Source organism: Endocarpon pusillum, assembly GCF_000464535.1.
Source record: "Endocarpon pusillum Z07020 unplaced genomic scaffold C723585, whole genome shotgun sequence".
Classification (NCBI taxonomy): Eukaryota; Fungi; Ascomycota; class Eurotiomycetes; order Verrucariales; family Verrucariaceae; genus Endocarpon; species Endocarpon pusillum.
This window is the reverse complement of record NW_006913588.1, coordinates 12,490-22,131: the sequence shown is the minus strand read 5'-3', so window position 1 is coordinate 22,131 and position 9,642 is coordinate 12,490. Positions and strand designations below refer to the sequence as shown.

The window sequence follows — 9,642 nt, the reverse complement described above, 5'->3', positions numbered from 1 at the left end:
AGTGATGGAGCACTTGAGTTATCGAGATGAGTGCGCATACACTATATCCTATACCCCAGCCGCTGTACGGCAGATTGGAGAAGAATCAAGAGATATTTACAACAACCCCACTGACGAGGAGGAGCTGGGAGCAAGCTGAGCTGAGCTGAGCTGAGCTCATGTAAGTGGAGGGGAATCAGGTGCGCTTGGGCGGAGGTCGAGTTGGATATCAGGACGATGAGATCTGGGTTTGTCTTCTAGCAGTGCCGCTGGTAGGGGGCGGGCCGAGCGGATCGGATGCATGCGGGGCCAGGTATGGAACTGGGCTCGTTTTCATATTTGGGCGTTGCAATTAAAGCTATCTTAGGGTTCTGTTTTTGTCCCCATGTGGGAGAGGGTTGGTAGCACGAGTTGATGAGAGGCAATACGGGAGACAAGATCGAGGATTCAGTGCACATTTTCGTTGATTACTGCTCAGTGCATACGGTGGTTGGGGTATCTGGACTTCTCCCACCCTGGACACGGATCACTTGCTGGTACTTGTACAGAGGCAATTCTCCTCCATCACCCGTCACTTCATCTTTGCTCAGCCCTCAAACTGACTCTCAAACAATGTCTCCTCATCCAGAAACGCCCCCATAGGAGTCAACATGAAAGACGAAGTAGTGGGTGTTGGCGGTGTGAACTTCCTCGTTTTCGCACTTCCCGTCCCCGAGCCCGCCATCGTCCCAGAACCGCCCGCTTCCTTCTCCTTTTCGCGCTGTCTCCGCCTCTCGACCCTCACCTTCTGCTTATCCGCCATCTCCTTCAGCGCGGCGACCTGCAACTCCTGTAGCGCTAGGAACGTCGGCAATCCTGCCCCTAGCATCTCCAAGACTTTGTGCGTATCGTGTAGATGCTTGCGAATGACACTGTCTGGTGTGCAGAATGTTCTGACGCTCATCTCCTTCGCCATGACTTTCCATGCGTACATTGTTGCATTGAGAACAATGGGACTAGTCTGAGCTTCACCGTAGAACTTGAAGGTATTGATATTGTAGAGGACGAGATCACGCTGGGTTGCTTGGTCGAATTGGAACTCCAAAACTTGAGGTCGGTTTTTTTGTTTCCATTGACCCACAACTTTGGTAACAGATTCTGGGGACATGAGACCGGCTTTCTCTTGGTGTTTGAGAAATTTATTGGCAGTGACGCAGATCATGAGTTCGACTTCGCATTGGATTTTCGCTTGGCGGGTTGGAGGAATAGAGATAGGGAAGGTAGACTGAGAAGGGGCTCTAGATCTGCCAACCTCTGGTTGAGGGCTATTGGTATTCGCTTTCGGCTCAGTATTTGTCCAAAAATCTGTTAGTATGCTTTGAATGGTAGGCGAAGAGATGCTCACCAGAAACCCATGGCGAAGCCTGTCACCCCATAATTTGAGACCCGCCTTTTTGTCACTTTCATCATTTGCTCCTTTGTCTTGAGGTATATCTTTCATGCTTTGACTCTTTCCGAGTCCTAGAAACCGCTTTACTGGACTCCGAGATCTCTTGCGTGATTCAGCTCGACGGGAAGCAGACTTCTCATCTGCACTTGCGAGAGTCGCTGTTGGTTGAGGGACATTGCGGCTGGGGACCCGGCCTCGTGGGGTGGTGGTAGAATGTTCATCGGTGCCGTCAGATTGTCCCAGTTGATATTTGGATCTGGTGTGTTCAACTTGTAGAGTTTTGGGAGAATAAATTTGGCCGTCCGATCGTGATTGCGGAATGCCATAAGCTCGCGATGATTTGACTGGATCTGGTAATCTGAGCTCAGGTATCACAGGTACTGGCATTGGCGGGATAAATTCATCGTATTGATCCATGAAAGGATTAGCATTACTGAAGCTGCTAAAGGTCATAGGCCTGCACACAGTCAGTTTCCAGAGGGTTGAGGCACTTCTGAACAATGCCACTTACGTGTCTGGCTGCTTCGGAGAAGCAAGAGGGTCATACTTTGAAGCAACCAGAAGCTTATCAGCGTCAAGTTCGTGAAGAGGAGACGGTTCTCTGGACCCTGCCATATCAGGGTGAACGAGGTCATGAGTAGTACGATGGAAACGTTTCTTGCTGGAGACTCGGGAAAGTTCTGACGCGAGAGTTGATGCAGTTGAAGGCTGAGTCTTGGATTCATAAGAATGGGCAAGTGACGGAGTGTTTGTTCCGCATGTAGCTGGTGTCTCGCTCTTCGTCAAAAGTGGCTGGGGAGGAAGAGCTTTGTTCAAATCGACTCCAGGCATTGTTGACATGGTATCATCTTCATCACAGGCACCGTCAAATGAATATATAGGAGTAGTGCGGTTTGGTCCGACTTTTGGTCGAGAGCCAATACCTATTCTTGAACGCAACCCAGTTTTGGTGCTTCTGCGGCGCAAGAGACCTGCCGTGGTTGATGAACCACCCTCAATTGAATCGGGATCTTGGTGGTTTGTTTGTTTACTTCCACGACCTTTTCGGAATAATTTTGGCATGTGCTGCAGAAGACTGCGACCACGTCGAAGTAGCTTACTTGGTTGTGTTTCTTTAAGGCTGAGAAGCATAGATGTTCGGCGCTTGCCGTGAGAACTTTCATGGCCATCGATGGGATATCTTTCAGCTGATATGCGGCTACATTGCACACCATCCCCATGCTCATTCGGTTCACACTTGTGAGATCGAATTTGACTGATTTCTTCTTCACCAGGACTATCAATGGGGAATCTTCCTGATGTAGGCGAGACGCTCTGCTGCGGTGCATGGGAGAGCACCTCACCATTGATGACGCTGATCTCGCGATGATTAGCCTCGATAGCATCCGACTTATCTCCGCGCCAGGAGTGAAGCGAGGCATGATCAGAAGCTGTGTCGATCGAAGCAGTGGTTTTCTCAGCTGTGTAAGACTTGACGATCGACACCGGCATGCGCACCGCTTGGTCATGGTAAGCAGCATCTGGGAGGAGTTGTTGAATATCATCGTCGGTTTTCTCTTGGTGTCCAGCCGACGGAGCTGGATGGGCTTCAGACTTGTCGAGAAGCCCCTCGTTGAATTCGGCATTGGACATTGGGCTTGTGAAGGGCATGTGAAGCACTGCTGAGCATGTAGCTGGCTCGTCTTGGCCGAGGCTGGCATCGGCTTGCTGTGCTCTTGGCGTGCTGTTGGCAGGTCGCCCACCAGGTTCTGCTTCGTGATCGTTGCCTGGCTCGAGATATTCTGACCAGCGACGGTAAGGCATTTCCACATCCCTACCTATATCGCTTGAGGGGCCCCCGGAATGGACTGGACGGAGAACGAGTGTGTCTGTGGGCTCACTGTGTGTTCGACGGTGCTGAGATAAAAGACTTGGTCGCGTACCTAGCATTTCAAAATTGAGCAAGTTTGGATCATCATGGTGGCCATCACTATTGGTAACACTAGCAAATTCTTGTTGAGAGTCTTTATCCGGTCCATCATCTTGCACAACTGAGCTGCCCTGATCGCTAGGCTGTCCTACCTCACCAGACTTGAGAGGAGACTGCTGCGATAAGTCTTCGTTATCTTCGTTTGCTTTTGACGACAGAATGTCATTCTCATTGCGAACGGGTTGGTCATTGGGATCTTCATCAGTGCTTGGTCTCATATGTTGCTGTGAGTCAGATTTGCTTTGTTGGTTTTCATGCTGTCTTGTTTCCTGGACAATTTCATGATTGACAACAGAGCCTGTATCGAAAGTACGCTCATAATCAGGAGACTCTGCAGGGGACTGTGCTAGCGATTGGGACGAAATGTACGATGGAAGCTCCTCATCGTGATCGATTACAGAACTCCTGCTTGAGGTCAAGATCTGGCCTTCAGTAGCGGAGAAATTCGCTGCTTTGAGGGCTCGTATGCGTTTGCTCGATGGGGGAGGGAGCACAAAGTCACCAACAGCAGGAACGAATGGGTTCAAGATATCGTCCTAAATTCCATGTCAGAATCAAACTCCTCTAGCAACGGCATGAGCTGAATACTAACATTTCGGTGACGCCATTCATGTCTCCATGACCTCCAAATGTATCCCTCAACGCTCTCATCTTCGAGTAGCTCGTGAAGAACGCTGATCACATCAGCAATTTGGGAGCGGCCATACTCACCAAGCAAGATTGCGTATATCTGCTGGATACCATATTCGAAGGGGTATCTGGGCACATGTTCTATGCCCAGTCTATCTAGGCGCATTCGACACGTCTCTTCATCAAACGAACCGCGAACGCCAGGCGGAATTCTCGGCGCTTCGACTTGCTCCATTGCCCAAAAAGGAAGAAGAGGCACAGCTGGGATATCTCAGAGCGGATGACAAGTTATCCAACCGCTTTGCATTATCCAACATAGCATTTGATACGAGTGATATGTGGTGAGAATGAGCGTAAAGTGAGGTGTTGGGAGTTAGTGGTTCGCAGTGAACATAATAAAAACCAAACACCGCTCGACCAGCAGTCACGTGGTTGCTCTTGCAGCCAGCCATGGGGAGTGTGCTGATGCTGCAGACATTCATTTTCAGTCTTTGGATCTGCCAGCTGTACATAGTGTCTTCCTTCTTTTCAAACGAAACAGCTTTTCTGTGACCAGACTCAGATCTGTACATCTATCCACAACTCCAACGTCAAGAGGTCGCTCCTTCCCGGTCTTCTCAGTGCTCATTGTGCAGAGGAAGGAAAATCCCAATCCCAATCCCAATCCCAATCCCAATCCCAATCCCAATACTAACAAACATCATCACATCTGCCTCATAAGAAAGATCAATTCATCTTCTTGATCTAAGCAAGCTTTGTACTCCCACGTTGCAAATATTCACAGCAACAGGGCTGTGGAAATTGACCTGAAACATAAACCGCGCCGGACATTTTATTACAGCCATCTTGCTTCGCTACTAGTCTTTCTTTCAGGACTTAATCCACAGCGTAATGAAACCTATCAATGGCCACAGACGCGGAGAACGACTGCTCACGTTTGTTGAGGAATCCCCAACACACTTTTGAAAACTCACCCTTCTATGAGCCTCCGCTAGCGCAACAGATCAGACGCTCATTCAGGATGAGCTCTATCGAGGTAGAAGATTTAGTACACACAGGTCAGGTGGTGGCCGTGACCCAGTAAGCTTCTTCCAACTCATGATGTTGTGGATTGCTGTTAGTTTTTGCCATCCAGCAGCTCCTGTCTCTGCCTGCTTAGCCAGCCGTCCTTTTACAATTCACCTGAGGAACCCTGCGCATCTCGGCTACAAGGACAGGATTGCAAGGCTACTGGGCTGGTGGCTGTTCTGGACTGTTGTTGAGAAGATGTTCAGAGCTTTTTAGAGCAGACAATGGTGGAAGGATGTTTGGTCTTTTCACCCGCAATTAGCCGGACCACGTGACTCTAACTAGCACTTTTTTGGGGATCTAATAAAGGGACCCGAATATTTACTACGGGTACCCGAATCTCTTGGCATTTCTTGACGACTACCTAATCTAGAATAGACCCTACTGCTTAGAGCATCCCTCCTAGGGCCTATCTCCTGGGAGCTTCCTCCCAGAGCCTAATCTGCAGAGCCTATCCCCCGGGGCTTCTCTATAATACATCTCTGCTTACTCAGCCTATCTCTACCTTCCAGACCTGTCTCTGCTTTTCAGACCAGCCTCTAGAGACGCCCTCCTACCTCGTATCTTCCTTCAGGGCCTATCTTCTGGACCTACTCCGTACCTCTAAGGCCTATTACTGCGTGACCTGGTTCCACAGGCCGCATAGTAGAGGCAGGCAGCAGGCAGCGGTCGGTATGAGGCAGAGGTAGGCAGGAGGCAGAGGCAGACAGGAGGCAGAGGCAGGCCGTAGCAATGAGGTAGAGAAAGGGTCGTGTGTATTCCACTCGTACAGAAAGGCCCGTGTGTAATTATTCCACGGGCATAGACAGAGGTAGGCAGTGGCCAGGCCTGAGCACCCCTAAAGAAGATAGTCCTACTACGTACTAGATTAGATGGTTGCCAATAAATGCCAAGATTTTCGGGTCCCTATAACAAATCTTCAGGTCCCTTTATTAGATCCCTTAGATTTTCCGTACTCAGCAACAAATCTTCAGGTCCCTTTATTAGATCCCCTTTTTTGTCGTATTGTGTCATGCAGTGGCGTGAACTGATTAGTTGATCAATCCCAAGGCTCTCTTCACCTCCAACCATACCATTCTCAGCTCTCTTCCTGTGTGCCTGCAACCATTACTCAATGCACAATAGTGCTCGATGTCGAATGAATCGGGTATCATCTTATGTCATCCGGCATCTCTTTAAATCTTGGACCACATGTGTCATTTCCCAGTACTGTGGCAGCTGCAGCTCAAGATTAAATCTTACTCCCTCGCCAGGTCTTCCCATATCTTGTATATGCTAATCCCACCAGAGCTGCCTGTATACAAAGATTCTGGACTGGCATGCTCGTCAGTTTGTTGAGCCGGGTTCTGTGGGTGCTCTTTGCAGCTCGTTGAACGTTGAACTACGGCGCTTCTTGCAGCGTGTTTGGAACCTTATATTTCCTCTTTAATCGTATCTCTTCATAACGCAGATGTACCATCTCTACCTATCAAACAAATATCTTCAGACTTGGAATAAATTGTGGATTGCGATGCGTTTCATCACTTTAAGTAGCCGGTCGACTTCGTCCATAGCCGAATGTTGGCGCAGTAGTCGTAACTTGTCAACTATGCCTGCTTTAAACTCGTCGTCCTCTATGACTCTTTTCTCGAATAAGTCTAATTGATCCATGGTGGCTGAGTTCTCGACCACCAAATCGATGATATCGGCTGGCCCGTGTGTTTGTGATCCCAGACCTCCCCTAAATGAGGAAACGTGCTCACGCGTTGGAAAGCCATCAAAATCCGTTTTCTGGGGACTGAAAAGCCTTCTTGCAACTGGGCGTGGTATTGCTGGAAAAGGGAGGGGCTGACTTGGGGAACCTCGTTCGGCTTGACGTTGTCCAACAGCTGTCCTTGCTACCGTACTGGCTCTCGGTATTGTAGAAGCTCCGGGTACTGCACTGGCTCTGGGTACTGTACCGGTTCTGGGTACTGTATTGGCTTTGGGTACTTCATAGTCTTTATGCGGTGTGCTATCTCCAGGTGCTAGGACACTTCTCTGAAATGCTGCACTTTCTCCAGGTGTTGTGATGTCTCGAGGTGCTGTTGAAGTTCTTTGGGAAGCTGCACTTCCTGTAGGCTCTGTAGTTCCTGTAGGTGCTGTGTTGACTCGAGGTGCTGGAACAGTTCTTTGGGGTACTACACCTCCTATAGGTGCTGTACTGCGGCCATGTGCACTTCGAGATGAGGCTCCTCCAGCTTGAGATCGTTGAGCGCGAGCAAGACCTGTAGCGTCAATAAGAGAGTGTTCGTATGCGGTAAGCAGTCGTCGCTCGTCCGTAAAAGCTTCATTCAATCTGTACGTCTTTTGCTGGTAGTAGATTTCGGTTCGGAATGCCGGGTTGCGGAGTACGTTATACTTAAATAAGCGCTTTTGATCTGTCGTGGCTTCTCCTGTAGCTACCAAATGGATGAGATCAGTAGGGTCTGTGGTTGGAGATGAGTTAGCATTCGTTTCAATTGTGCAATTGACGTCCAACAAACATACACATATCCTGATCAGCTACACTTTCTTTCATCAATCTTGTACACTTTTCCCGGCGGTCAGTTGAGCCTGCCGCAGCTCGGACCAGGGCGCGTAGCTCTCCAGACCGATTTCGTACGGTTGAGCTTGGCGGAGGATCAATAGCTTGCGGCCTCTGAGATATAATCTGTGCTTCACGTGAATTTGGACGTACGACTCTTTTGGCCAGCGCGTTCCGCAGCTCTGCAGAAGCACCTTCCCAGTATATGGATGAATTCCAAGGAACTCTTTCTCTAGACAGCTTGCATTGACATGGATGAAGTCGGGGTGGTCTCCGATCACCAGCTATCAACGGATCACCCCAAGGAGGCAGTTTCTGCCCCGAATTGAGTCGTCTGTTTGCGCATCTCAGCCGTTCCAAACAGGTCGCTGGTTTATCATCCACAATCCAATCTAGCTGCAGGCGGCGCACCGTCTCTGCAAAATGTGGATCATTCTGAACAGCGATCTGGAACAAAAGCATTTCATAGTCGGTGGCTCTATTCCTACATAATCGGTGGAGAAGGGTGTTGTCAAACCCTTTGTTCATCTTCAACGTTTTGTCCCATCCTGTGGCTAAGATTGGAGACGCATCAGATCTTGCGCGCATCATGGTGGTATGGGGGGGGGGGGAACATACCAAAGTATTTGGACCATAGGCATCCACTATCATGTTTCCAGGGAAAGGTCTCAAGAAGGCCAAAAGGGCACCACCACGTTTCCTCACTCCCACCAATCCATAGCTTGAATGTAGTCATCTCGTTCCTGAAGTTCAATAAGCGGAATACATTTTGCTCATAATAGGAAGAACAATACCTATGCTACGATGTCACTTCTTGTTTTGTTTCTCAAGTTGTGAATTGATCTGTTTCACTCTAGGCGGCTAATTGACTGGAGGTGTCTCTCCAACGTCTCGACAAGGCTTGCCCATGTTCATTTACTTACGTACAATTCCGAGCATGGATATAGCCAGACGACATCCATTTCCATCGTCCATCCCTGAATAGCAACAGATTTTATTTGCTTGCCTGCAGCTATGGCGCCATGCGTCCTTGCATAAATTTTCTGCTTCACGAGTCGCAGTTTGAGGCTGATCTGGCAGGGGTAAGCGAAGTCAAAGCGGCGAGGACTTCGGAAAGGCAGAACCGAACAAGGCGATCAAGCTGTCAGAGCGTTCTGTCAGAGCGCGCTTCCGCAACGTTCCCACGTTAGCAACGTTACACCTCCTATTTGTCGATCGTAGTCAGACTTTTGTGAGACATGCTTCCTCCTTGTCTCCTCACAGCCGCCATTAGACCGGTGTGAGGTCTGTTTCAGCATATGCTGAAAGACCGGAACTCGGTGCTCAAGGTCCAGCGCCCCTGGCATTTCCAAGATAGGTAAAGTTCCGGCTGGCAAGTCACGAATAGCTCAGTTCCGATCGGTATTGTTGCAGGCCTGCGGTCAGGATTGTGATGACACACATAAAGCCTGAATTTTACCCCACTTTTACTGTGCATTGCGAAAGTGTTGCAATTCCTTGGCGCTACCCTCGAATTGCTGGCGCCGCGGGGCAGAATTGCGGTGAGATGTAGGAATAGCTCCCTAGGGCCGTAGAACGCGTAGAAATTGCTTGAAATTGCTCATAGACCTCGCTGACGCCCTTCTCTTGCCCTATCTCAACTGCTGGCCCTTGGTGTTGAGTTCGCGATGAGCAAACTGCGCTTTTCGAAGTCGACCGTCGACGAAATGGCCCTTTTGCTTGCTACAGGCGTAGAACCACGAGAAATAGCTTATAGATTTCGATGCCACGCTTCAACTGTGGGCCGAATCCGGCAGAATATTGATACGTTCGGAGAGCCACGGCCAGCGCCTCAAGCGAAGATGGGTAGGCCGCAAAAAATCACTCCAGAGGCGCTTAAGGGCCTCCTTGATTGGCTTCTGGATAACGGCTCGGAGAAGAAGCTCTCGTATCTAGACGAAATGGTAGCGTTTCTAGATGAGGAGTATGATATAGAAGTATCGAAATCAACTGTCTGTCGAACGCTGGCAAAGGAGAAGATCA

General features: G+C 49.4%; 3 protein-coding genes across 3 annotated transcripts in view; 1 reads left to right on the top strand and 2 right to left on the bottom strand.

The window, feature by feature from the left end:
- The window catches only part of EPUS_08805 (uncharacterized protein), a gene marked incomplete at both ends in the record, with an annotated part of 2,679 nt that extends 2,530 nt beyond the window's left edge, over window positions 1-149 (top strand). Inside the window, one exon of the mRNA XM_007788820.1 lies at window positions 125-149. Within this exon, the coding sequence (XP_007787010.1) occupies window positions 125-149 (25 nt within the window). The remainder of the gene's footprint in view (window positions 1-124) is intronic.
- A 416-nt stretch (window positions 150-565) lies between these two features.
- Window positions 566-4,242, bottom strand: EPUS_08804 (uncharacterized protein; the record flags this gene model as incomplete). The annotated part of the gene is made up of 3 exons (XM_007788819.1): window positions 566-1,865; window positions 1,920-3,913; window positions 3,970-4,242. The coding sequence occupies 3 exons, from the start codon at window positions 4,240-4,242 to the stop codon at window positions 566-568; spliced, it is 3,567 nt and encodes a 1,188-aa protein (XP_007787009.1).
- Window positions 4,243-6,557: 2,315 nt separating this feature from the next.
- Window positions 6,558-8,211, bottom strand: EPUS_08803 (uncharacterized protein; the record flags this gene model as incomplete). Its single annotated transcript, XM_007788818.1, has 2 exons — window positions 6,558-7,522; window positions 7,584-8,211. The coding sequence occupies 2 exons, from the start codon at window positions 8,209-8,211 to the stop codon at window positions 6,558-6,560; spliced, it is 1,593 nt and encodes a 530-aa protein (XP_007787008.1).
- Between the last annotated feature and the right edge of the window lie 1,431 nt (window positions 8,212-9,642).